The sequence below is a fragment of the Rattus rattus genome, chromosome 9 (genome assembly GCF_011064425.1).
Source record: "Rattus rattus isolate New Zealand chromosome 9, Rrattus_CSIRO_v1, whole genome shotgun sequence".
Classification (NCBI taxonomy): domain Eukaryota; kingdom Metazoa; phylum Chordata; class Mammalia; order Rodentia; family Muridae; genus Rattus; species Rattus rattus.
In genome coordinates this window covers 58,066,899-58,093,654 of record NC_046162.1, presented here as the reverse complement: position 1 = coordinate 58,093,654, position 26,756 = coordinate 58,066,899, and the positions used below count along the sequence as shown (strand labels likewise).

Genomic DNA, 26,756 nt, shown 5'->3' with positions numbered 1-26,756 from the left:
CTCTCTCTCTCTCTCTCTCTCTCTCTCTCTCTCTCTCTCTCTCTCTCTCCTTCCATCAAAACACACAATTCCCACATTTACAAGCTGACAGTATACAAATGCCTAGACTGTTACAGTCACAAATAAACACAGACATTAATATAGTCTCAGATATACATACAGGCTTTCACACAATCCCCGGCTCCGTGCCCAGAGCACATGCGTTCACATTCACACACACACTCACAAGCAAACGCGTGTTCACAGTCACTCACAGACACGTTAATACACACCAGTGTACATTCACACATTGGATTCTAAACAGAGAGTCACATTTGCCCCCAAGTAAATACATCCAGGAGACCATATGCTCAGTCACACAAGCCCCAAATGCCCACCCACCCTGCCCCAATTTAAAATCTTCCGGTTTTACAAATACCTTCTCCTATCCAGGCCTTTAACTGAGACCATGAAATCTGAGCCTAGTGACCAGCCACAAATAAAATGATGAAATCCAAAATGGTAGGCCTCCAAAAACAAATGGAAGGAAATCGAGGGGTGAACGCCCCATCTATCCCACCTCTGGGACGGTTTGGGCAGAGGCCAGGACAGCAAGCAGAGGCCTCCCAGCCTGTCCAGAACAACCTCCTTGCCAGGGCGCTCACAGTTTCCCCCACTTAGTCGGCAAACATTTTTCCGTTGGAGTGATTCCTTTATTTTATTTCAATTTGTTTTTACTTAGCGTATTAAAATCTATTTCATTCTAAATTGACATGGGCTATCCATATAAAATTTTAAAGTGGGAGGAAAACCAGTCCCCATGAGCGACGGAGAGTTTACCGGGCTGGGGTGGGTGGACGCAGTAAGCTTGGCAGCGCCGGCGCCGCCAGGGCTTCCTCTGCGCTGCTCAGCCTGCTCTTGAATACGGCCAACCTGGAACCTTCTGAGGGACACACACGGGAGAGGAAGGGAGAGAAGGAAAAAAAATTTTTTTAAAAAGGGGATTATTTCGTTTTCTGAGTTTAGTTACCAGAAAATCAACCTAAAATGTAGTGTGCTTTTTTTTTTTTTTTAAGAAAGCCTAGGAAAACAGAGTGAGTTATTGTTAAAATAAAATCAAGAATTTTATAAATCCTTCATCGCTGAACAAAAACCTAAATGATAGTGTCTTTACACCTAGACATGGGGCGCTGGTTTTTAATATTTATTCATTTACAAACCCTTGATTGATTGAAGAACATTATCTTAAAACCTAAAGGTCTTTAAAAAGGTGGTTGGTTTCCAGAAAAATCGGCTTAATTTGAATTTGTAAGAAACAGCCCTTAAAACCTGTGGTTTCCCTAGAACTGACCGCAGCAACCTCTGGCAAGCACAAAAAATTTCTCCTGGGGAACCTGGTCCCAAAAGCAGTGATCTGGCTTCTCCCTCCCCCAGTTTCTGAGGTGCTGAGGTGGAGAATCTGCTTGCTAGACATCAAGCTTGGCCCCCATCCAGGACACCTTCCCTCCCGAGGCAAAAAAACTAGACCCTGTGGACTGATCCCCCCCCACACACACACCACACCTGCAAGCTGCAAACCTCACAGGTGGGGGAACCCCACGGTCTCTAGGCTAGGGATGTGGGGGTAATCAGAGAAGGAGAGGGGGTACAGGAGCTTTCTTTTTGTCACGACGCAGATAGCAGCTCCTAACACTGGCTGCTACTCTGGCCTTACCTCCCTGTTACCTCAGAACAGTCCCTGTGGAAGACTGGGGATTGGGGGGGGGGTGATTTTTACTATAAAAGACAGGCAGAGCTCTTGAGGAAAATGTGGAGGTTCCAGAGAAAACCCCAGTTCTAGCTGAACCATTATGGCTTCTCCGCCCTGAATTCTTACACCCCAAATCTCAGCCTGTCTCGGATTGTGGTTTCCCTAAAAAGAGAAGGGAAAGAAAAGAAGATGGCGACGGAGAAAAGGGTTGCTGGTGGAGCAGCCATGAAGAAATGCAATAAATTCCTTGTTGTTTTATGAAAATTTACAACTTTGTGATAGAAGTTTATGAGTGGTTGAATCCAGCGATTGGCCGGCGCCGGTCATGTGGCCGGGCGATCGTGAACATGAACTTTTTATCATTTCCCTGGTGGTTATAATGCAGCATTCTTTTGGACACCACACCTAGGTCGGAGCACTGCCGTCCTTCAGGGCTCCAGCCTCTTGATATTTTTATACTTCAATATCAGCTCGATAGAGCAAGAGAGAGAGAGAGAGAGAGAGAGAGAGAGAGAGAGAGAGGAAAAGGAGGGGGAGAGGAGAGAAGGCTGAGTGAGAGAGGGAAGGAGGGGTGGGAATTACACAAAAGAGAGAACCAAAAATAATTTTGATTCTTAAGTTAATTTACTTGCTGATCTGGGATTTTTAGTCATCATGAAGGCTAAATGGACAATCTGCCCAGGACTGCAGCCTGCTAGCATTTTTCAAAGCCAGAACTTACTCCATTTTCTATGCAAATGTCAGAAAAGCGAAACAACCTCTCTCTCAAGTCTGAGAAGGGGAAACGACGGCTCTCAGGTTGGGACAATATTATCTGGAAGCTGAAGAAGAAAACCGAATGCTCCTTTTCCCCTCCCTCCCCACCCTTTTGCAACCGGAGGGGGGCAAAAAAAACCCCAAGTTCTGCAAAGGTAAGGAAGATTCTACAATTCTTATTCTTTTGCATCCTTTTTTGCAGGGGGTGGGGCTTAGGTTTTTCTCCCTCCTCCCCCCATCCCAAGACCGGGTTGAACCCCACCTCTGGGCGCTGCTGGGAGAGGCTTCCCAGGAAATTCTGTAGTAGAGACAGGGGTGGCTGCTTCCTGGAGGGGGAGCGGCTGCAGGGAAGATGGGGAGGAGGAACGGAAAGGGGCCTATGTGGACAGTTTTATGTTGCCTTTTTAGCTGGGAGAGAGCTCCAGCGAGGGGTCTGTAAAAGCGAGGGTGGGGATGTCTGGGCTACAGCCACTGGGCAGTCGCTCTGGCCCTTGTGGGTTTGTGCTCACCTCCCTCCACTTCTCCCTTGTCCTGGCCTCCCCGATTGCCCCCGTGCGGTTCTCTTGCCCAGTGTGGGTAACGGCGATTTCCCGGCTGCATTGGCACGAGGGGCGGTGGCGCTGAGGGACGTCCTGGTCTCTGTGGGGCCTGGAATCTCCGCAGAGGCCAGCCGAGGGCGAGGAGGCTTCTAGAGTGATATAAAAAGAACAATTCACAGAGAAACGTTCGCTATCTTCCTTCGGAGACATTTCTGAAATTAAAGGGTTGTGGGTGAAGGAATCCAAATCGAGGGAGACTCCTCAGGAAGCTAGCCGAAGAGTGCCCAGCTCTTTTGCCACGGTTTCTGGCCACTCCCGCCAGCCCGAGGGAGCCTGCAGGGAGAGAGTTTTGTGGTTTTAATGCGGTAGGTTAAAGTCTGTTGGTCTCTGTGTGATTTGATCCTGTTACTTGTGTTTTATTGGCGTGGGATGTGTAGATTTTGATGAAAAAAAAATGCATATCTGATATGGGTACATTTCAAACTTTCCTGGATTTAAGTGTGGTTGGGAAGAGATTTTTAGCATGTTCTTTTCAGGCTTGTATATAAAAATTCATTTGGTGTGGGGGTGGGGGTGGGGGGAGATTAGAAAAAAAAAAAAAACACGAAAGGAAGCCTAACTGAAGAATGCAATGGTGTGGTCTGGAAAAAGCCTCCTGGAGGCTGAGTTCAGAGCTGAGTCCTGTCTTTCACCGCCCAATTTTTGTTCCCTAGCTTCCTGGGGGTGGGGGAGGGGGGAGATCTCCTGGGTAGCAGACAGATTCCTAAAGTGGCTGGTAGGCTTCAGGCCGGCTGGTGGGGGCTAAGAAATGGGACGAAAGGTCCGCAGAGAAGCTCTCAGTAACAGAGAGATAAGTGACTTTGGGCATGAAGGACAAGAGACGTTTTTTTGCTTTTTTTCCTGTTTGGTTTTCATGAATGATTGTCTTCTTGCTTCTTAAGAGCCTGTGGAGGAGGCTCAGGATCAGGTTTATGGTAGTCTGGGACTTGAGGGTCCTGGGCGAGTGTGTGGGTACATTGGCCTCCTGAGCTATTAGGAAAGGGAAACGTAGCCACTTGTGGCACAAGACTGGGGCTCCCTGGGGGCCCAGATAAAAAGCTCTAGACATGGGCCTGAACCGGCCTCGCTGAGACACCTTGGTTTCTTAGCAAGCGAAATTGATCACCAACATTTAGGACGCTTGGACCCCTATTTGCGGGGGAGGTACCCCAAACCCACTCAAACTAAAGGTCTTCTCCCCTTGTAGTCTTGGTGGGTTATAAATCGCCCCTTAGACAGTTTCCTCTGACCCAAATTATGCAGTTTGCTGCCATCTACCGTCCGTTCGGGGACAGGCGGCTTTGGCACAGCAAGTGGCTGACACTCGCCGAGCCCTGCCGGTTTGCTTAGAGCCCTTGGCGCGAGGTTCGGTGGGATTCCGGTCCACGCTGGTGCCCTCTACTGCATTTTAGTCCCCGAGTGTAGATTAGAACGCGGAATGAATCTCTTGTCACATTATCCTCAACCTTCTCCCATCTCCTGCAGATCCCCACTCACCCCAGCCGCAAACCTGAAGGCTGGTAGAGGAAGAGGGAGTCGAGAGGAGTAACACTGTAACCCACGGACAGAGGGTACTGAGCCAAAGGGTTGAGGGCTCAGACCCACGACCCTCATCACCACCTAAGACACGAGACACGATTGGGGGCTGCTAGAGAGATGTGAGGCCAAATCTGTTCAAGGTTTATTTAGTTTTCTTCTCAGTCAAGGGAGGTAGGGGGTACCGTCAAGGGAGGCGCCGACCAGGCAGTTCCACTCGGTTGTCAAAAGACAAACCCGGTCTGTATTCTTCCAGTTGGTTTGTGGTTTTTGCCAATTCCTAAGCTGGCGAGTCCTTAGTGAAGGAGTTGAACTGAATTTTCTGGAAACTGTTGGTGTCTGCAAGTGAGTGTTGGTCCCCTCCCCCATTCTCGACCGTTTCAAGCGAAATCGACGCAAAAAAAAAAAAATTGCTTTGGTGGGAAATCGGGAGTGAAGAGAAATCATTAAAAAACCAAAACCACTGTAATTTCCTTTCCTGCGGGATCTCTCATAACCGGTTAACGGAACCTTTTTCTCAGAAGGAGGTGGCGGGGGCGGGGTGCGTGCCTCTACTGCGCGGCGTTGGAGTCTTGGCCCCTGTCTCACCGGTTACTGATTAGCTCGGGCTTTCAAGCTGCGGGAGGAAGCTCTGGCTGCCCCTTTCAAGGTGCTGTGGCTCCCCTTTCTTGGGCGAGGGCGGGGCTCCAGGAAATTGCCTGCGGTGCCAGGCTGACCAAGGTGCTACTAAAGTCTGGCTGGGAGCTGAGGGTCTAGGGGCTGCGTAGTGCTGGGGGGCACAAACCATTACAGCTGCCAGGAGCTTTAGACGCCTCTAGATCAGCCTTAGGAGCAAATCTTTAAGCTTTTTTCCTCCCTCTGTGTCAAGAGTGACTATCTGGCGGCTAGTTGGCTAGGCCCGGCTTAGTGAGTCACTCTGCAGGAGGCCCCGAGGGATCTGGCAGGAAGGTCTGGGGCCCTCCTAATTTTTTTTTTTCTTTTGGCAACCAGAAGGAAGGGGGAGAAGTCAGGTTAGTACAGGACTTGAACCACTTCGGGGCTCTTAGGGTGAGGGTGAAGCAGAGGAGGAGAGAAGGATTACCCACTCCTCCTAGAAGATCAGAGAGGATACCGATCATTTGCATAATGGAAATGAGGTCTTTGTACCTCGATTTGGACTAGTCGATTTTAGGGCAGAGTGTCCAAGTAAAGAGCCTTTTTCCAATCTGTGGGAGCCAACACATTGCACTACTGGGGAACATTTCAGACAGTCAGAATCCAGGGGGATGATTGGGTTTGAGAGATATTCATTCTCCCTACCCTAGGTAAAGTGTGGGATAGGAGAAGGTACCCACTATCCAAGGAACTAGGGGAGCTTTGCATCTCAGAGAAAATAGGAAGCTTAGACAGTGTCTCACGTCCTCCTCATACAGGCAAATGGCATTCCTAAGATTACCTTTCTTCTGGAGATTTTCTCTCCTGAGTTGAAAATGACTTAAGCAACATTTCTCTGGGAGCTGGGATGTGCCTGCTTACCCACGGGACTGCAGACTCAAAGCACAGAAAATCGCAATTATAAATCCTGCCTGTGGGGTATCAGCACAACCCCACTGATGTGTACTCAAGACTTGGTATATATTTACATCCCTCCTTCTGTGACTGAGGGGGGCGGCAACCCTAATGGAGAGCTGGCTGGTGCCTGCTGTGTGTCTACGTATTTCCCAGTGGAGACAGACAAACGGAGGCGGATAGAACCACAGACAGATTCGGAGAGATCTGGCTCCAGAAACCAGGCGGTCTCTGGCCCAGCTCTGCCTGCCTGCTCTTTTTCCCAAACAAACGGATCAGATGAATAAACGCTCATAAATACCTCTGGGCTTAGATAAGAGCGATGAGGCGCTATTTCCTTTCATGCCCGACTCCAGGCGCCCTAGCCCTGGCTGTTGTGGCTCCATCTTCAGACAAGCAACCTGCAGAGGTGAGGTTAATTCAGGGGCTGCTGCTCTAAAGGAGAAGGCAATTAATTTCCTGCCTCCATCAGAGGAGAAAGCCTCCTCTTACTTGGACCATACTTTACATAGGCAACTCTACCATATTTACTATGATGAGGACATTGTGACCAGGGAGAAAGGCTGAGGCCCAAGGCCCAGCCTCAGTGGCAAGGGGGTGGGGAGGGTCCTCTTCCGTGCCTTGTTGCCTGGATGAAATAGCTCTTATTCCTCTCTCAGCATGGGCCCAGCATCTCTAGACTAGAGCAATGCAGTTTTCTTCACATGAGGAGGGTCGAGCTTCTTTTTCAGCCCCCCCCCCCATGGATTAAGGCTAAGAGAGACACCCGGGGATGGTCATTTTGCCACAAAGAGACAGCCTAGCAGTTGCTTTGAGTTCAAAGAACTTCAGAGGCCACGTTGCAGCCAAATAAATCCTCCCTCTTGATCACCCACCCTCAGCCCTTTCCTATTATCCATGGGCAGAGCTGGCCCACAAAAAGGAGCCCAGAGAACAAGGCAGAGGTGGGTCAGCCTGGCCTGACCTCAGGCACAATCTTACACCCAATCCTCCCTGTCTTCAGGTTGGATACACTGTTTGTCCTGTGTGGGCATTTTAGAAATATCCTGTGTCTCCAAGATTGGGATCTGTCCTTATTTTCTTTGGATGAGAGAGGAAGAGAATATAGATATACTCGTCCGTTCGCAAGCTCTTAGAGCAGCTGAGAAGGTGATACAAACTTGAGGCCCGGGAGGTGGTCTGCAGAGTATCTGAGAGACAGGAGGGTCGTGAGTGTCTAGAGCTAGAGCAAGCATGCCAGTTTGGTGGTTGGAAGATGGTGACTGAGTCCCGAGGAGGACTTAGCAGCCTTCCCTCCTTATAAAACCAAATCTAAATCAAGTCTTGGGATGGGATTTCAAAGAGAATGACTAATTTAAGGAGAGAGCAGAGAGAGAGAGAGAGAGAGAGAGAGAGAGAGAGAGAGAGAGAGAGCTTAGCCTCGGGCTCCAACATGAGGTCTGAAACTTCAATATTTCTAAGACAATTTCTCCCAGTATCTAGATTTACGGGCACGTCCTTGATTCTAAAAATCTGTAGCCAGGGATTATCTTCACATCATTTTGCACGAGAGATAAGATGGATGAGGAGAGACCAAGTGAGGGCTGCAGGAAGAATAGAGATGCAGACAAGTAAAGTTCCCTAGGCTGGGGTTTCCCCTTCCTCCTTCACTCTTTATCAGCAAGTTTAGGGACTACTAATTTCTTTCTCCAGGGCCCCAGTCTCAGTCAAGACTGCAGTCAGGATGGCTGAGCTGTCTTGGTCGCAAGGATGTAAGGACGGCTTGCCAGAAGCAAGTGGCCTAGAGGAGCAGCCAGAGGGAGAAGCTGGGCTCACATACCCCTGGCATTTCCTTCTGGGTCTTCTATGCAGACGGATCTGGTTTGCCCTCCTCTAAGCTCGAGAATTGGGTTGAAGTCGTGATAGGATAAACCTAAGCTTAAAAGGGGGAGACAGACCTCATAAACAGTAAATGATTTTCCAAACCTGCGAAGGAGAGTACTTCTTCTTTCCTTGTTTCTAAAATGAAGCAGAGAAGCGGACCCGTCCGTTCCTGAGCCCCCCCCCACCTTACCAGCACAAAATTCTAGAAACAGACTTTCCCCCTTCATTCTCTCTCAACGAGATTCGAGGGCATTTACCCAGCTCTCCCTTGAGGGAACGGGCCCATGCCACGCAGGGGTTAACTTTTCTGAAAACACAATTAACTTTTCCCTATTCCTGCGTGGGGTGGGGGGAGGGTGTATTTATTTCATCACTGGGGAATGGGATGATCTCCATCTAACTGTTTCCTCCTCCCTCAAAAGCACAGATTGTCTTTTGCAGATCCCAGGTGGAATTAGGGGGTGGATCAGAGAAAGGAGAGAGAGAGAGAGAGAGAGAGAGAGAGAGAGAGAGAGAGAGAGAGAGAGAGAGAGAGAGAGAGAGAGAGGAGGGGGAAAAGGTTGATAGGTTTGTGCGCGGGTCCCTCGTGCAGGCTGCGCTCCTCCTGGGTGCTATTTGACAATTCCTGCCTCTGCCATTGGTCAGTGTTGGATCAGATGGTTGTATTTCCTTCTGGCCCTCACTGGCACCTCGCCATCCCCCCTCAGCTAAAACCCAATCTCGGCTATACTACTAATAGGCGCGGCGCTCGGACTATAAAACACAACAAATCATAAACCCGGCGGAGCAGCAGCGGCCGCGCGCGCCTCCCCTCCCGATGAGTTCCTATTTCGTGAACTCCACCTTCCCCGTCACTCTGGCCAGCGGGCAGGAGTCCTTCCTGGGCCAGCTGCCGCTCTACTCGTCTGGCTATGCGGACCCGCTGCGGCACTATCCCGCGCCTTACGGGCCGGGACCCGGCCAGGACAAGGGCTTTGCGGCGTCCTCCTATTACCCACCAGCCGGCGGCGGTTATGGTCGGGCGGCGCCCTGTGACTATGGGCCGGCGCCTGCCTTCTACCGGGAGAAGGACGCGGCCTGCGCCCTCTCCGGCGCCGACGAGCCGCCCCCGTTCCACCCCGAGCCGCGCAAGTCCGACTGCGCACAGGACAAGAGCGTGTTCGGAGAGACCGAGGAACAGAAGTGCTCCACGCCGGTCTACCCGTGGATGCAGCGCATGAATTCGTGCAACAGTGAGTGTGACTTCCCGCTGTCCCGCGCAGGGGGGAGGGAGGTGCGGTGCAAACAGAAAGGCAAAACTAGCGAGTGTCAGCATCCTCTCACCCCAACTCTCCCACTGGGAACTAGGTGGGCATCTCAGCAAATAGGGCAAGATTGGGCCCTGGCCTCCAGATCAGTCCTCCTGCCCGCAGAAGTTGCAAAGTTTGCAAAGTCCCAGCTGCACAGTAAGGCAGGGGAAAGGGCTCTCTGAGAGAGGAGAGTCAGGCCAGGGATTATTGATCAGGAAGAGGGACAGGGGACTCAGTCCCTGATTCTGCTTTCTCTATATTCTCCCTCTCTCTGTCCGATCTGGTGGGGGATGTCCCACCCAAAGACCACCCATTAAAAAACAAGAGTGCGTCATGAAAGGGGAGGGGTAGCATGACGCCTGCAAGGGCGAGTTTACAGGGTCCTGGATTGTGTTTCCCTTGGGCTGGGGGAGGGGAACTGGGGACAGGGGTACTAGGGAGCTGTGAGACACTACCACAGGGGTGGTATAGTCTGAGGAAGGAAGAATGAGAAGGGACAGGCGGAGGGAGTGAGAAGAACAAACTGGCGCCTGGGTCTCAGACACGTTGGTTTATTTGTTGGCTTCAAGTCCCAATTGATGTCCATTAGCACGACACGAAAGTGAGGAGCTGTTAATGCGGACTATGAATCGATCCGTGTCATTATGGATTAAGGGCCAGAATCTATCATCGAGTAGGGCAGGGAGAGCTGGATGAATGGAAAGAAGGGAAAGAAAAGATACAGCTCGTAGGAGACTCACCTGGCCAGCCCCTCCCCCAAGCTCAGGTGGGAGTCAAACTGCCCCTCCCCTCCCCCACCGAAAGTCTAGACAGAAAGAAAGCACAGCACAGGCCTCGGAGTCCAGGAGGGAATCTGGAGGGGGCGCTGGAGGAGTGGGAAACGGGGATCAGGGAATGGGAGGGGGAAAAGACAACTCCCGACCGGCTAGCTTTACGTTTGAGGGCCGAGTGGGGAGGGCTGGGTTTGTGGTGACCCCACCCTGTTTCTCCCTCCTCAGGCAACAGGTTCCTCTTTTGGGCTCAGCGGTCGGCGAGGCTGCCAGATCTACACCCGCTACCAGACCCTGGAGCTGAGAAGGAATTTCACCAACACATGCTACCGACCTGCCGGCGGCGCAGGAGATCCAGTGCACGCTCCTGTGCCTGACGAGCGGCAGATCAAGATCTGGTTTCAGAACCGGCGCATGAAGTGGAAAAAGGAGAGCAAACTGCTCAGTGCGTCTCAGCTCAGTGCGGAGGAGGAGGAAGAAAAGCCGGCCGAGTGAAGGTGCTGCCAAGGGAGGGGGGACGCGAAGGGAGAGGTCTGAGGGGGAACCTAGGGCACCCGAAAGCCCCAGAAGGCTCTGCGGTCGGGGGAGTCTGGGCACTTGCTGTCCAGCGCAAGACGGGCGGGGCCCAGCGCTTTCCTGGATGCCCCCCTCCTGCAGAGCTCTTCCTGGGCGCTTGAAGGATGCCCACCCCAGCACCCCAGCGCCTCCTCCCTCCCCGAAGAACCCACCTTGGCCTCAGCAGGCTCTCTGGTGAGAACTGAGAATCGGACTCACTTGATGTCTCCTGGAAGCAGAGCAGAATGCTCTTGTCCTTGTCGAGTCTCATTTCGTCCATGTCCCCCGTGCACGGTTCAATGGTAGATTCGCTGTCCCTTCAGCAGGGACCTGAAAGACTCCCTGACCCCAGACTTGTCTCTCCTACCCCCTCCCCAAAGCCACTGGAAGGAGCACATACTACCTAGAAGTAAGAAGAGGAGCCTCAGAAGAAAACAAAGTTCTATTTTATTAATTTTCTATGTGTTGTGTTTGTAGTCTTGTCTTAGCTCTGGACGTGAAATACTTCGGTAATAATATTAATATTATTAATAATGATTATGATGATGATGATAATAATAAAGATGTGAAAACCCGCAGCTCAATCACATCCAATCCTTCCCTGTCATTTTCCCCCCTCCATAGCTCCCAGCCACCCTGTCACCCCTGAGCCTGAACAGCAAAGGCAAGAACCATGGTCTGCCCCAGGGCCTCAATTCGGAAGTTACAGTTGAGATAAAAGTGAGGAGTCGAAAGCAGAGGCCAGCGATCGGTCCTCCCAGGCCCCAGCGTTGGTCGTGCCTCTCTGATGCTAAATTCACAATTGCCTCTCCCACTCAGACGTGCGAGATGGAGAAAGCCTTTTTCCTCTTGTTCTCTAAGCTTGCCTTGGTTGTGAGACTCTGGAGGGATTCCACTTGAGGCCTCCTTGCCCAGAGCTCTGAAGAGACCGAGCTGGGCGGGTCTAGGCGCGCTCTGCAGAGATTTTTCTGTCCTTCTTTCGGAGCTAAGGTCCCTGGCCTTGGCCTGCCCACATGGCTGTCTCTGCTGGCCTTGGCCCTCGGATCCCGGGCCTATTGCCCGAGACTGGAAAATGAGCCACTGGGCATCTCTCCACATCTCATCTACAGGCTCCAGGGTGCCCCTTCTCATATTAAGTAGGAGCTCAATGGCCAGGAAGAGGCTGAGAAGCCGGGAGCAGAAGGCTGCAAGAGCCCGACTTTATCTTGCTCTTCAGAGACCTGAGGGCAGGGGGCCAGGTGATGGGGCCTTTAGTCTCACCTTCTCAACCCAAAATGGCTCACTTTTCTCTTTACTGCTACCCACACCCAAGCCGTAAGCTTCAGGCACCGTTTTCTTTTCTTCCTCCTCCCTCTCTCCCCCTCTTTTATTTTTATTTTTATTTTTAAAGAAAATAGCCGTCTGGCAGAAGGGGCCCAGCTGTGGAGATCTCTCGCCGCCCAGCGAGCTCAGCAAGGGGCCGCCGGTCTTCCGAACCCCTTCCCAGGGAAGGCGGTAAGGCCGATCAGTAAATTCTCCAATTATTAGCCACCACTAACACAAGGCTTCGGATCTGGCCTCCGAATTGATAGCTGGCATCTGGCAAGCTTGTTAAAGGGGATCTGTTTTAACCCCAAACTCCCGCATAAGAGTTACCACCCAAACCTTAACCGCCCAGGCGGTTGCCGTTCTATTCTTTGCCCGTGCTGTGTTCCTCTTCTAGGGTCCCTGTCCATCTCGGTTCCTAGGCCTAGGCTAAGGATGAGTGGTCAGAAGGAAAATTCCAAACTTCCCAGGGGCCCAGGAGAACGAAGAGCTTTCCTGCCTCTTCCAGCTTCTCTCCCGCCCAGTCCTGCGGCTCTCTGCTCGCTCGCCTTGTGGACCCGCCGCGAAGCCTAGCCAGGAAGCAGGCCTGGCTGAGCTAATACAATTCTTATAATTGTTTTTCACACACAACTTCTAACCCTTTCCCCCATTTCCTTACCTAAGTTGGGTAAGGAAAGCTTAAGGAGGGGAGATCAAGCAACTACATCTTTGATCATATTATCCAGAGTTAAAATAAAATGATGATGATAATGTCAGAGAGGCTATAAATAGAGGGGGTAGCCACACCCTAACGAAGTAGGCAAAAGACTCAAATCCATCTTCCTAAAGGTTCGACCCTGTGGGTGAGCTGCGGGCCGGGTTTCTTTCTTGCTTGGCGGTTGCACAGAGCCAGCAGAGGTTGGCTCCGCCGCCATGGCGGCCTGCGGCCCGCGCTCCCGTCAATCGCCGGGAGGTGGCGCGCTCTGCTCAGAGGCCAACGTCAACCTTCTCCCTGTTTTTCCCCCTTCTCACTTTCTCCCCCCTCTCGGAGGCTCGCATTGAATCGGCCCTAACGATTCTCCGATCGTCATTATTTGTAACCATAGAGCATGAATTACCTCTTGAGGTCATCAGTGAGAATTTACGACTGGTCAACAAAAGCACGTGATTCCCTAACGCCCCCCCATCCCCCTTCTAACCCCCCCCATATTTGGCCGCATACATAGCAAAACGAAGTACAGTGCATCGCTATAATTCATTAATACATCATAAATCGTGAAGCACAGGGTTATAACGACCACGATCCACAAATCAAGCCCTCCAAAATCACCCAAATGAGCTCGTACTTTGTAAACTCCTTCTCGGGGCGTTATCCAAATGGCCCGGACTATCAGTTGCTAAATTATGGCAGTGGCAGCTCTCTGAGCGGCTCTTACAGGGATCCCGCTGCCATGCACACCGGCTCTTACGGCTACAATTACAATGGGATGGATCTCAGCGTCAACCGCTCCTCGGCCTCCTCCAGCCACTTTGGGGCGGTGGGCGAGAGCTCGCGCGCCTTCCCTGCGTCCGCCCAGGAGCCCCGCTTCAGGCAGGCGACATCCAGCTGCTCCCTGTCCTCGCCCGAGTCACTGTCCTGCACTAACGGCGACAGCCACGGCGCCAAGCCCTCTGCTTCGTCCCCTTCCGACCAGGCGACCCCAGCCAGCTCCAGCGCCAATTTCACCGAAATAGACGAGGCCAGCGCGTCCTCTGAGCCTGAGGAAGCTGCGAGCCAGCTAAGCAGCCCGAGCCTGGCTCGGGCACAGCCAGAGCCCATGGCCACCTCTACAGCCGCGCCCGAGGGGCAGACTCCACAGATATTCCCCTGGATGAGGAAGCTTCACATCAGCCACGGTAATTCTCCATCTCTCTCTTTTTTGTCCTCTCGGCATTCCTGCCCTGTGCTGGGGGTGGGGGCGAGCAAAGCTTGGCTTTGCCTCAAATATAGATTCCTTTTTTTTCCACCAAGAGGGAAAAGTGTCCGAAACCGTCCCCATAGCTCCATAGATAGAGCCAAACAGGATCGTTTTCTGAGGGTAAGCATTAAAAAAAAATGTTGCCACGGTCAGCTTAGGTTTTATTTACCCAGCCAGCAGTCACCGGCTTTAGGATGAAAGATGGGATTTGTGTATTGTGGGGAAAGGTCCTGATTATTACTGAAAATTTGAGACTGCTGCTAGCAAAGGGGGAATGGGCTGTAAATAGAGGTTACTAAGGCAAAAGTGTAGCGGCTCTCTTCCCTCCCGGGCGAGCTGAGCTGCCGCCTGAACCCAGCCTAGGGTGAGGCACTGGGATGGAGTCAGAGACAAAGCCGGGAGCATTCACTACCATCAGAAGTGGGGGCTGCTGAGAAGGGGGATGAAGAAATAGAGGCTGGATGCGGGCATCTGGAGTGAGGAGGATTGGAGCTGCGGTGAGCTGGATGCTGGGGACGCCTGGGTCCTGCTCCCCGCCCCCTCCCACTCAGTGCCCCCTCCTTTAACCGGAATAACATTGCCTCCGGGCTCTCCTCTAACTGCTCTAGATATGACTGGGCCAGACGGAAAAAGGGCCCGGACCGCCTATACTCGCTACCAGACCCTGGAGCTGGAGAAGGAATTCCACTTCAATCGCTACCTGACCCGGCGGCGACGTATCGAGATCGCCCACGCGCTTTGCCTGTCTGAGCGTCAGATCAAAATCTGGTTCCAGAACCGTCGCATGAAGTGGAAGAAAGACAACAAACTGAAAAGTATGAGTTTGGCTACAGCCGGCAGCGCCTTCCAACCCTGAGCCCATCCGGAGGAGCCCTGGGAGGCCCAAGAGCCCGCACCACCCCCAGCCCGACCCTTCCAATCTTCCCTGCACTGCCGCTGCCCGCTGGGGACCAGTTCCCACGAGCCTGTCCCACCCCAGCCCTGTGTTACAATTTTTCGTTTGGTCTTAGGTCTTCCCATGGCTCCCTCTCTCCTGGACTGGTTATTCTTGTTATTATTGTTAATAATAATAATTATTATTATTATTTCCCCTCCGTGCTCCCCACTTCTCTTGGCTCGCCCCAAGTTGCCAGTGTTTCTGAATGTCCTCGTGTCTGTGGTTGCGCTCCTTTCCCCAGGAAAAAGAAAAGAAAAAGAAATTCGCATGTTTAATGTGACTTCCCACTCCCTGTCTGTGTTCTAACTTATTTATAAAAGGATGATGGCTGTATTTTGAGTTTCTGCTGGAAACTTCCATGAGGGGTAGCAGTTGAGGCTGGGTAGTGCTGGGCCCAGCTGAGCTGGCTCTAGGAATGGAGTCCATGACTGGTCTTTCTCCCACTTCAGCAGCCCCACCCTGGCCCCACCCCTAGGCTCAGGTAGCTTGTTCCTTGGGGTGGGAAGGGAGCTAGGGAAGGATCAAAGTGTGGATCCTGAGAAGAGGAGAGGAAAAGAGCAAGAGTTAGGCTCCTGCTGCCTGGTAGGCCCTACAAGGCCTAGTCTGGAAGTGTATGGAATCAGAAATAATCCTCAGTGTAAAATGTCTTGTGGTTTTTCTCTGTGAATCCGTGGGTCTGGCTAGAAGGCCCAAAGCTTGTAAATATAAGGGTAGTCTGGGTCAGGCCAATCACTTCCTCTCTTACCCATTTCGCTTCCGAGACCATTTGTAGTGAGCGAGTGGATGCTGTGCTACGCGCGTGGTGAAATCTGTCTTTGCCAGGCCTGTCTCAGTGATTAGCTTTTGGTATGTCTGTAGCTTTTCCTTGAAGTCGAATAAATGTTTCCCCCACTCCACTGCCCTCCACTTGTCTTTTTCAGAGGGTCCTTTCTCTTTCACCATCTGGTACAACCTCGTGTAAGACCATCTTCAGTAAATCTAGGGCCTAGGGAAGCCCAGCAGAAATCCCTCAAAACCACCTAACTCCTTGGCTTGGTCACTGAGGAGAGACCTTCTTGCCCAGGGGACTGAGAGGTCCAGGAACTTCACATGGCTTTAGCTGGACTCAGGACTTCCTGGTTCTCCACCAGCTGGATCAGAAAAAGCCTCTGGAAAAGGCTCCAGGAAGAATAATTTGGGCCTAAGTTCTGAGCAGGAAGGCCCCTGGTCTTTTGAGTCTGGTAAAGGCCTACCCAGATGCCCTGCCTCATTTCCAAACCCCAGTTCAGCTCTGCCATCCACTAAGGTGGAAAAATCTGCTCAATTTCAAAGGTTTCTTGTCACACTTGGCCTTCTCTATACTTTTCAAGGGGTCCTCCTCGCCAGGGGTCCCGACTGACCTTCCCCTCTTGGTTAGGGTTCCTTCTGAAAGACCTCTGACTCCCCCTCCAGCCTGGTCCAGGACCAGGGCCCAGTTTTCCTCCATCCAGTTGAGCCTCCACCCTGAGCATAAGAGTCAAGTCTGGACACTTACCCGGTCAATCCCTTCCAGCTGGGCCCAACTTCTTACAGGACCTGGGGGGGGGGGGGAGAGCTGGTGAAGAGATGGTGAGGGTCTTGGAGGCTGTATTGGGCCCTCCTTCCCTCTCACCCCATGACTTTGTCCCCCTTTGCCGAAAGCAAACTACCCCAAAAGTCGCTATGACATTTAGATGTCAAATGGATAGGGGTTTTATCTCGAAGTTAGATCGTAAAAATCGCCGAGAAGTCAGACAGATACCCCTCACTGGCTCGAGAAAGTCACGTGAGGTCCATAAAGTTAGTTTTATGGTTTTGGGGAGTTGACACCGCGCGGTATATTTCACATTCTCCAGAATGTTAAGTGACACTTTAACTGCTCACTGTGGTGGGGAAGGGGGCAGAGGTAGGTGAGCGCTCTCTTAGCTTAGAGCAGCCGGAAAAGCCCAGGAAGGCAGTGGCTACAGCCCAGGCCCAGTACTCCACAGTAAGTCGCTTCCAGCTTTCGATTTCTTTCCTTGCAGTTTTGGGGTTTGGGATGGGAGAAGAGAATTTTGTTTCCAGGGGGACCGTAGAAGGATACAGGAGAAATTTAACAGTTTTTTTTTTAAATACCTAGTTCTGAGAAGTGGGGAGTCTGAAGTGAGGGCTTAGTTTGTGAGGCTTCAGTGATGGGAGGTGTCTGGTGTTTATTTGCAGAGAGCATCGGACTCTGTGGAGAAAGGGGGTCTTGTGGGATCCATGTTCCTTCAATAATGTCTTTGGAAATTAGGGGACAAGAAGGAGGGGTGTGGGCTGCTGAGATATAGGTTAGAGAGGGGGGTGTTTCACTGTAGGCTACCTTCAGGGGATCTCCCCTAACCCCCAGGAAATAAACGTGATGAGATTTGTTTGTCTGGAGTGTGTTGGGGGCACCCGACTGGCTGTTTTACCTGGATATGTTTAGAGAAAGGACCAGGGAAGGCGGCTGCTGTGGGCTACCTCATCCCCAAATGTTCTCTGGGTTTTTAATGTCTGTTCCCCATAAAAGCAATTCCTGCACTCTCGACGGTCTTCCCAGGGTTATCTAGAATGCGGGGACTCAGTGTTTTTTACACCCAACTTCAGCCTGTTGGTCTCATTGATTTCTTTGGGAGCTGGAGGCAAAGTGAGGAGCAGATTGGGGAGGGAGTGGTGGTTCATAGCCTTCAGTTCCAAACCTAATTCCCCAACCATGAGTGTGAAAGAGGAGAGCTTCTCTCCAGGTCTGGAAGACATGGGTATGTCTACCCAGCCTGCTACAAATACAGCCTGCCCAGGAACACAGGTTTCCAAAGAGACCAAGGTGTTATTCTTTCTCTTTCCTCTTCTGCACTCTCCAGGCTCTGAATGCCCTCTTTGTTGTGTAGCACCGCAAATCAGAGGGATTTCCAAATTTGCACACCCCCCCCCAACCTTGTTTTCTAAGGAAAAGTCAGCCTTCTTCTAAAAGCTAAAAATCCTCTTACAAATCCAATGGATGTATTTCCTCCATACCTTTAATTAAGATCTCTGGGACCAATGACTGGTGGTCCTGCTTCCTGAAAGGTCACTGTCTCTAGGTTCACCAACGCTGGTGGATAATTCCTAAAACAGGACCTTTGGAAGGCTTGCGATCTCTGACAAAGAAGGGCCACAGGGTTTCCCTGTCCCCCATTGAGGAAATAGTGATACTCTAGCTCTTCTTGTTCTATCCCTTGTTCTTTCTCCGTTTTTTGTTTTGTTTTGTTTTTGTTTTTGAGCCCACTATCCCTTGCCCACACCCAAAATTATTGGAGAGCCTCAGTGGGCTGTAGGATCAGAGGAAAGAGACCACAGGCTTGGGATCCTCACCCTGGCTTAAAGATGCATCTCTCGGAGAGAACGATGGACATTTACACCCCTTGTAAAGGGCACTCTTTTCCCCTCCCAAAGGATCAAAGGATCCCAGCAACACTTAAAATATGAATACGCTTTGGAGGCTTGGCTTCTGAAGGCTTCAAAGCAGTTCAAAGAAGTGCAGGGGAGGCTCGCAGAGTCTAACCTAGGGCTTCCACGGGAATCCTTTTTCCCAGCTTCTGGCCTCAGTCTATCTTGCTTTCCAGATCCTTCTCAGGGTCCTGAAACTCCAGATAACTAGGCTTGGCTCTGAAAAATGTCCTCCCCCTTTCCCCCCACTTTGCATGTCAGTTTTACGAACTCCGGTAGAGTGTTCAAGGCCAGCAGCCTTGAGACATCTATGAAGCATGTTTGAATAGATTTTTCAGAATGGCAAAAAACAATCCTGGCCACAGATGCCTACTTTGCCTTCAGAGATAAACCCCTTGGAAGGTCTCTTATGACTCTAAGCAGATCTGGGGGGGGGGGGAGCGAGCTTTCTCTTCCCGCAGCTTGGTTTTTTCTGGGGCATCTGCTCTCTGACCTGTAGCCTGGGCAAGTTGGGGAAGAGAATAAGGTGTCTAGATGGGTATAAAGGACTCTCCTTGCCCTAGACTTACGTTGCTTCTGCCCTCTCTTCTCCTCTCTTCTTTTCCCCTCTCCCCCCTTTCCTCATTCTTCCTCTCTTCCACCCTCACCCTCTCTCCATTTCCTCTGTGAAAATGCTGCCTTACTGCCCCAGTTCTCTTCTCTCTCTCCTCTCCTACTGTTTCCTCTTCCCGCCCCACTAGGCCTCAACTTTGGAGCCACAAACGGAGCCAGCACCCTCTAGGCAAATCGTCTGCCCTAGGGGCAGAGCCCAGCCTGGCCTCCACTCGGAGGACAATTTGATTTTGTTTTGTTTTATTTGATTGCTTGTTTTGTTTTGTTTCTCTGTGGCCACGGGGGTGGGAGGAAGTATGAAGAAGTGTAAACAGGAAAGCTGGCCTAGCCTGGAGTTCCAAGGGCCCATATTTCATCAGCTTCCTCTCCATAACTGCAGCAGGGACACTTAACCCTTCCTTGGCCGTGAGAGGTTCTTCACTGGGGGATGAGAGGGCAGAACCAGGGACCCAAAAGCCAGTTTCTTTCCCCCTGTTTGATTCTTTTATCCCTGGGATCTGGATGCTGGGACAGAAGCCAAGCATTGAAGCAAAAGGAAAAGACATATCCCTGAATTTAGTTCCTTCCTGGGACTGTTCTCCTTGAATATAAATACCCCAGCCTGGATCTACAGGGCCGACCTGAGAAGACAGGGCTAATAAGAATCTCCCCTCCTCCATATTTAGGAGTAGGCACTACTAGTCACTTTATTCATTTTTTTTTTTTGGAGGATTTTAGAGTAATTGGATTTTGGGGCTGGGATCTGCCCACAGCAAGGTTATCGATTGTGGCAGTGCAGTTACACATCCATATTAATTAACCCAGACACCACATGGAAACTGAGCTGTTTGGGGAGGGGGAGGGGAGCAGTGGGGACCCTTTATGGAGAAAGGACATTTCTCCCTAAGTGTCCCTGAGGCCCAGATAGGAAGAGTTGCTGCCCACGAGAATCCTGTGGCCCTCCCAAGCTCAAAGTCCTTGGACTTCAGCAAGGGGTAAGCCTGACTCGGTTGCTGCGGTTGGACTCCCTCAAAATCTATGTATCTTCCTTGTTCAGTTCTGCCTTGTTAGCTTTCTAGCTTTCGGATGCTGTCTCTGGTAGAGGTTCCCAAAGCCATCTTTTAAGAGGCATTAACAGCCCTCCCCATGTTCCTATCAACTTCCCAAAGGGTAGTAGCTTCCCGATGGCTTCCAGGATTGTTTTGAGTGGTCCTTTTACTGTCCCATTTGTTGTCCGTGCTGTGGCCTTCCTTTTACTTCTACTCTTCGCTCCAAAAAGTGATTAAAATCTGTTAAAGGATTTAATTAAGAGAGTTAAATGAAAAGGAAGGAGGCGCAAATGAGTTGGGGGAAAAAACCCACACCAAAGCTATTCTCAACGATTAAATCGCCATTTTAACAATATAATGGAGTTTGCATCCTGAAAGGGGAAATCAACGCTCATATCTCATCAATAATTCATAGAGTCCGGGATCACACAGAGGTCAGCAGACGGGGGTGGAGGGGTGCGCGCGCCGGCCTACATGGGGCTCCAAGCCTCTGCCGCATACATTACCCGCAGCCAGCCACACTACCCACATCAGCCACTTGAAGGTCATGCTGTGCCCGGGTATGCGTACAAGTTTAGGTTATCTTTCCTGCTTTCTTTAGACGAATTCATTGAGAATTCCCTGGATTAGGAGCTCCAAGTGGAAGCAGTAGTGGTTTAAAGTCTTAGATAGGATCAAATGCCAGGTCATTTGGGAACCTGGGGTCCAGTACATAATGCTTCTCAAGTTTTCTCTCTCCTCTTCCCTTCCCTTCCCTTCCCTTTCCTTTCCTTTCCTTTCCTCTCCTTTCCTTTCCTTTCTTTTCATTTCCTTTCTACCTTACCTTCCTCCCTTCCTGTTTCCCTTCTCTTTTAATATCCGTTGAGAAGGGAGGACGGATACAAAGGGAAACACCTTGCAGTGTCTTGTCCTTGTCAAAGGCTCCAAGGCCTGGCTCTTCTTGCCTTCCTCTCTTAAAGGACTGGGGGCAGAGTGCACGTGGCTGCAGGTTGCCCCGAGGCCTTGGGGCTCAGCATCTAGGGTTGCAGCAGCAATCCATGGCTTTAGATCCCTGTCAGGTAGGATGAATCATTCAGCAAGGAATAATTTCTAGGCCTGAGGCTGCCTTACCTAACCTTCAGATACCACCCCCCCCCAAAAAAAACCCTCTAAGTGAAAGGGGGGACAGTCAGCATTGCATCAAGCTCTTAGCAGACCAGTGGTGGGAGAATGACTGTGTGAGGGAGTCGCCTCTTGGGGGATTTGGAATCTATTTTATGCATCTATTTTTCTCTTTCTCTATTCCTCCCTCCTCTCTCTTTTCTCGCTTTTTTCTCTCTTTCTTGCTTAATGACTCCAAAGGACCTCACAGAAGGAGAAATGAAACCTTTCCCTGCAACAGATGGGAACCTGAGAGGTGGTATTTGGGCAGATGGGAAACCGAAAGCGCTCTGGTCCACTGCAGGGCTGCTGCGCTGGCCGGGAGGCAGAGGCTGTAACTTCCCGGGTCTGCCAGTAGAGTCCGCCTTAGACCAAGTTCACAGCCAGGCTGGGGTCTTGGAGACGCTAGAGAGCGACCGCTCAAGGTGGCCCCGGGCCCCGCTGGGTCTACATTGTTGGGACTTAGCTCTCCTTCCACCCCTAAGGGCACTGTAGACTCCCCTGATCCCAAGAAAGCCCTGCTTCAAGCCCTTTCCAGTCTTTTCCATTCTTCACTTTAGAATCCACTCTTCTTCAGGTCAGTCCATTCTGCTGGTCCCATAGGCCCCTCTCTCAGGAACCACACACAGCCTCATTCTTTCAGAAAGGAGGGTGGGTGGACAAAAGCCCTGGCTGGCATCCCAACCAAAGAGACCTAAGAAACTACAAGAAGTGGGGTCCGTGCTTCTCCCCACCCCCACCCCCAGGAGTTATTGAAAAACCTAAAAGCTCTTTCTTGGGGTGGGGTGCGCAAGGTGACCAAAGGAGAGGGACAAGGAAGGTGTTTTGCTCTTTGGTTTCTGCAGTACTCACAGACCCAGAGCTGTGTGGCCTGTGTTATTGCCAGAGAGGTCGCAAAGTTGGAGGGTCAAAAGTTTACGTGCATGCGTGATCCCGGCGGCCCAGGCGTCTAGCGGCGGGGGCGGGGTGGGAGAGGGGGAGGGGGCTGTATGTGTGAAGAGAGAAGAGAGAGCATGAGCATGGAGGTAAGGAAGGAGAGTGGGCTGGAAGGGGTGGAGGCTGCAGAAATGAGATGGGGGGAAAGGTAGATATTTGAGGGAGGGGAAACTGAGGAAGGAAGAAACTATTCTGCAAAAACCGTGAGGCCGTTGGTGGAGGGCTGCACAAAAGACAGCGCTCCGGGGTGTGGCGAATCCTCCACGCAATTTTCTCTCCCAAAAATAACCTTTGAGTCACCATATAAAATTTAATTAAAACCTACCCAGCCGCACACATTTAAAAAATCCAATTACCCACACGTCCTTGCAGGATGTTTGGCAGGGCCAAAAGAAGGCTTCCAAGGTGAAGGCTTGATTCTTGCCAGCCAACAGCAGTCCCACTCTGCTCGCCCTAAAGGGGACAAACAGCAGGTTCCTCACCCACCCCAAAGATGTCCCCTGTTTTTCCAGATCCTTAGTTCCTAGATTAGCTGCAGGTAGCTGCGTTCAAGACTTTGGGTCAGTGCTAGAGTTTTTTGTTTCTTTGCTTGTTTGTTTGTTTGTTTGTTTTAATTCCCAATCCTTTCCTTTCAATGTCATGCTTAAGAACCAGGGGGTAGTTTGCCCTCCCATTCTCTCCCAAGCCTCCATTTGGATGTTCATCCGGATTCCCTCTCTCCCTCTTTGAAGGAGGGAGGGCAAGTGTGATGGAAAAATACCCAGTGCTCTCTTGAAGATCTTTGTAACTGGAGTTGAAACAGGCGACCTGAGATGAACCCTCAGTATATGCATTAAGCTTAGTTCATAAGTAAAATGCTTCCTAGAGGCCGAGATAATAACAAAGCCCATGGCTATTTCAGTCTTTAAACGACTATTGCATTGTAAGATGTCATCTCAGTCTCTTCTAAACGTTTGCTTTAGGAGATGTACTGTGGGTGTTTGTCCTTCTGCAGTGGAGAAAACCTGAGAGCCTTCGTAAAGGTGACTTTTGAAATAAAGCCAATCAGGAATAAAAGGTTAATAGCACACCTCACATCAATTTAACCCTAGGGTCCCCCCCACCCCAACTAAAAGGTGTTTGGAATTCTATTTTCACTTCGTTCTCAAGTGAAGTTCGCTGGGCTGGGGGGGGGTCCAGAGGGGAATTCTTGAGTCCTGAGGAGGAGAGGCCACAACGTCAAGTGGAGAATCTATTTTGTTTGGTTCTCTCCTAAGTTTCATTTGCCTTCCTCTCAGAAGAAAATGTTGGCAAAATTAAAACATCTGTAATAGACTCGGAGTGGTCCGAAGTTCCAAGCTAAAAAGGTTTCAAGAAGGGAAGGGCGACTTCTGCTAACCCACACCCAATTGGCTGTTTTAGAGAGGACTTTTCCAACCTGTCCCATCCATACCACTGCCAGTCACTCTGCCAGCATTGACATTAGGCTTGGTCCCTAAACTGTGTGGAAGAGGACTCATCTGGCTTATCTCAGCCAGTCTGCTGGGGGGACAGAGAAAGGGACAGCTAATATAGACCTTGACATTCTACCAGATTTTAAAACCTCAGTATTTCTGGGGCGAGGCATCAGAGTTGCTGAATGAATGAGAACATGGAGGGGGAGTATTTTATTTTTAGGGACAATTACAGCCTCTGCGAGGCAGGTCCTCAAGCTTCCTGTCTTAAGCAGAGCAATCCAGCCTATCTCCCAGGGCTCTGGATTTCCCGAATGGTCTCTGCTGTGGATCAAACACAGAGAGGTGGAAAAGTCATTTCTGGAACTCTGGGGCCTCCAAAGTTTTAGAAGTGGCGGTGTATCTGGCATTTGGGGTGACAGAGTGGACACAAAGGTATCAGTTGACCCAAGCCCTGCAGAGTGCAAGCATTTGAGGGAGGAGACCTCCTGGAGAAGGAAACCCTTGGCTGAGGCCTGCTTTCTAGGGTTTAGATGTTAGATGCCCAATGACACACCCTCTGCCCTTCAGGTGCGGGTGCCAACATAGTTACTTAGTGCTCAGGCCTCAGAAGGATTCCCTCCAAGGGAATCACACGGTCTTGCTCTCAGCGCTGGGAACCGGAGCTCGCAAAAATATTGGAATGATGGAAAAATCAAAGCAAGGGCGGAGCAGCCTGAATCGCATTGGAATGGAGACTTTTTGGGGTGGGGTTGGGTGGGGGGGAAAGAGAAATGTAGAACTCGAGAAGGGTAAGCTGAATCAAATTCCTGCTCTGTCATTTTTCTCCCAAGTAATGACCTGCGCAAAATTCAATATGACCGAGCGAACTGCGTGAGCATATTATAGTAACTGCCTGCTCGTGGGGGAGGCCCGGAGAGGGGTGAACCGCAGGTCACGGCGTCTAAAAATTATTAAAATGTTCGAGAGCCTCGTGACGCGCCTAGCTGTTTAACAAAGACTGCCAAAGTATGAGATTAATACGAAAACTTGCGCTTCAAAAACAAAAACACACCAAAAAAAAAAAAAAAAGTCTTTTTCCGGCCTCCGAGGGGGCCTGTGGTTCCTCTGCCCGCAGCCGCGGTTCGGTTTTCCGGATACACAATAGTGGACGGGAGCGAGCTCCGCTGTTGCTCAGCGGGCCACGGCCGGCCGGTCGGCTAGAAACAGGCGGGGAGCGGCTGGGTGAGTATTCTTGCCGGCTCAGGTCCTTGCTACGCTCAGCTCGCTTGGGGTGCCCGGACCCTCTGGGGACTGGCCTCAGCTTGGCCCCTCGGGTTCCTCTCTGTTTTCCTTGCAACTCGCCTACAAAAGGTGGATGATTTTTCTGTGCAGGGGATAGGCCTGTGATGGCGGAGAATGGGTGGGCTGGGCAGTGAGGGGTCACACTAGCAACCTGTGGCTGCCCGAAGAAGGCGGCCAAGTAGCCTTTAAAGGACCCAGAGCACGAGAGTTAGGGCACAGAACGTGCACAAGACCCTGGCTCTGCGTATTTTCATTGTTAAGGTTATTGTTGTTGGTATTCTAGGCGTAGAGAGATGAGGCTGCCTCTAGCTACGGGGAAACCTGTCCTGGGGGTTGCTGATAAATCCTGTCTTCTGACCCTGGCGTCTACACAGGGAGGGAATGTGGAAGGGGGTTGCTGCGCCTTGGTGGGAGGGCAGGTGGTGGCTCTCCAGTTCGCAAAAGCGGAAAATCTCTGTGCTCAGGCCCTAGGTTCAACCTTACCTAGTTTTTTACCATCTCTCTATCCCTATTCCTTGTCCTTGGTGCTCTGGAAACCTGGGCCACATCCCTTGCTAAGTGTAGATCAGCAAAGTGGAGGCTAGCTGCTCTCTGAACCGGCAGATGAGTTAGACCGGTATCCAACAGACGCTAGCTGAGCAGGACAGGAGATATGGGAGAGGGGAGGGGCCTGGACATTGAAGTGGGCCAGGGTACCTCTAAATGCCTTTTGAGAAGACTTGGTTCTTGCTTGATGCTAGGATCAAAGCAGCACACTTTGTCTATGGGTGACCAAATTGAACCCTGTCTTTGATGGAGATAAAAACTACAATGCGTTTTCTCTGTCTCTCTCCAGTTAAGTATGAGTCTGGCCTACTGGGAGGGCATTGGGGTTAGAAGCCAAACCCAGAGGCCAACATGGCCGTGCCTAGATATATGAGGTTTAACAACAACAATAAAGAAGGAGGTCTCTGGACCCAGTTGCCCGCAGGTGGGAGTTCTCCTGCCTGTCTGCCAGGGTTCCTGGTGTGTGCCTGGGTGGGGTTTGGCTTGTTCATGAATGTTCCAGAAACCAACAGTGTTGCAATGTAGTCAGCAAGGACAAAAGTATTCCTGCAAACCTAGGGAGCGAGGTGGCCAGGAAGATTCTGTGGGACACACTTTGCCCCCAGCTGGTCACAGTTCTCCAGGTCTAAGCTCCAGATCCTTCTAGCCCAAGTTTTCATTCTTCAGTTTAGTAAATCATCAGTTACTAGGAGCCTTAGGACGTTCGCTCAGAAACTCCAGAATCTTCTTTTGACCTCACTGCCAGCAACCCAGGCAGGTGGATGGGCCCAGTTAGTGTACCTCTAGACAGAGGATCCTTGCCTGGGGATAAGGCGTGGGTAGTGGGGTCCTTCTCACACCTCTAGGAGGATGTCCCCTTATTCCAGCCTCCAGGAGGTACAGGGGGATATGTGAGGTTGGGAGGGGCCTGAGCATCATCTGGCTGCAACTTTTATGGTTCCTCATTGCCCTTCATTCGGAAATGAACCGCCTTTGATCTTTTTCTCAGGTTGTAAACGGAATTGCCCGTCATTAAATATGGGGGGGGGCCCATCTGTTGGGTCTCCCAGCATTTTTCTTCACAGCTGTTTCCCTCTCTTTTTACCATTCACTTTTTCCAAAAGGACTTTTATTACACCCCCCTTCACACCCAGACACCTCTCCCTCCTCCCTTTGCTTTGGGAAATATCTATATATGCGTTTGATCACAAACTAAAGGCTGTGGGGACAAGGGAGGAGCCGATTTGGGGTTTTGTATTTTTTCTTTAAAAAAAAAAAAAAGTCATGGGGGAGGGGCGGGGCTGAGGGCACCCAGAAAGGCCTGATTCTGACTTCGAGGCAGCCTCGGGATGACCCTTTCTCCTTTTGTGCTTAGCTAATGTTTACATCTAATAATTCATGCGCCACCGAAAGTCGCGAGGCGGCCACGAGGTTCGAGTCCCTTTGCCCAACAGCTGCTTTTATTTTATGTTATTTTATTTTTTGACTAGAAAGTTGAAACCCCTTGTAATCCCAAGAACGGACCCACAGTGATTTTTTTTTTCTGATCCCAGGGCTCAAATTTAAAACAAA

General features: G+C 50.9%; 1 protein-coding gene and 1 long non-coding RNA gene across 4 annotated transcripts; one reads left to right on the top strand and one right to left on the bottom strand.

Moving 5' to 3' along the window:
• Positions 1-683: 683 nt before the first annotated feature.
• LOC116908486 lies at positions 684-16,490 on the bottom strand. 2 transcript variants are annotated; one of them, XR_004388987.1, is made up of 3 exons: positions 16,317-16,490; positions 2,995-3,173; positions 684-922 (listed from the first exon to the last, which is right to left on the bottom strand). It is a non-coding gene; the product is annotated as an uncharacterized LOC116908486 (long non-coding RNA). The 2 variants fall into 2 exon arrangements; XR_004388986.1 differs by lacking the exon at positions 16,317-16,490 and having other exon boundaries at positions 2,995-3,545.
• Positions 2,267-15,699, top strand: LOC116908484 (homeobox protein Hox-B5). Of its 2 annotated transcripts, XM_032911640.1 has the most exons (3): positions 2,267-2,640; positions 8,750-9,248; positions 14,475-15,136. In XM_032911640.1, the coding sequence occupies exons 1-3, from the start codon at positions 2,461-2,463 to the stop codon at positions 14,720-14,722; spliced, it is 927 nt and encodes a 308-aa protein (XP_032767531.1). In that variant the 5' UTR covers positions 2,267-2,460; the 3' UTR covers positions 14,723-15,136. The 2 variants fall into 2 exon arrangements, with proteins under 2 accessions (XP_032767531.1, XP_032767530.1); XM_032911639.1 differs by lacking the exons at positions 2,267-2,640; positions 8,750-9,248 and adding an exon at positions 11,666-13,804 and having other exon boundaries at positions 14,475-15,699.
• Positions 16,491-26,756: the final 10,266 nt, after the last annotated feature.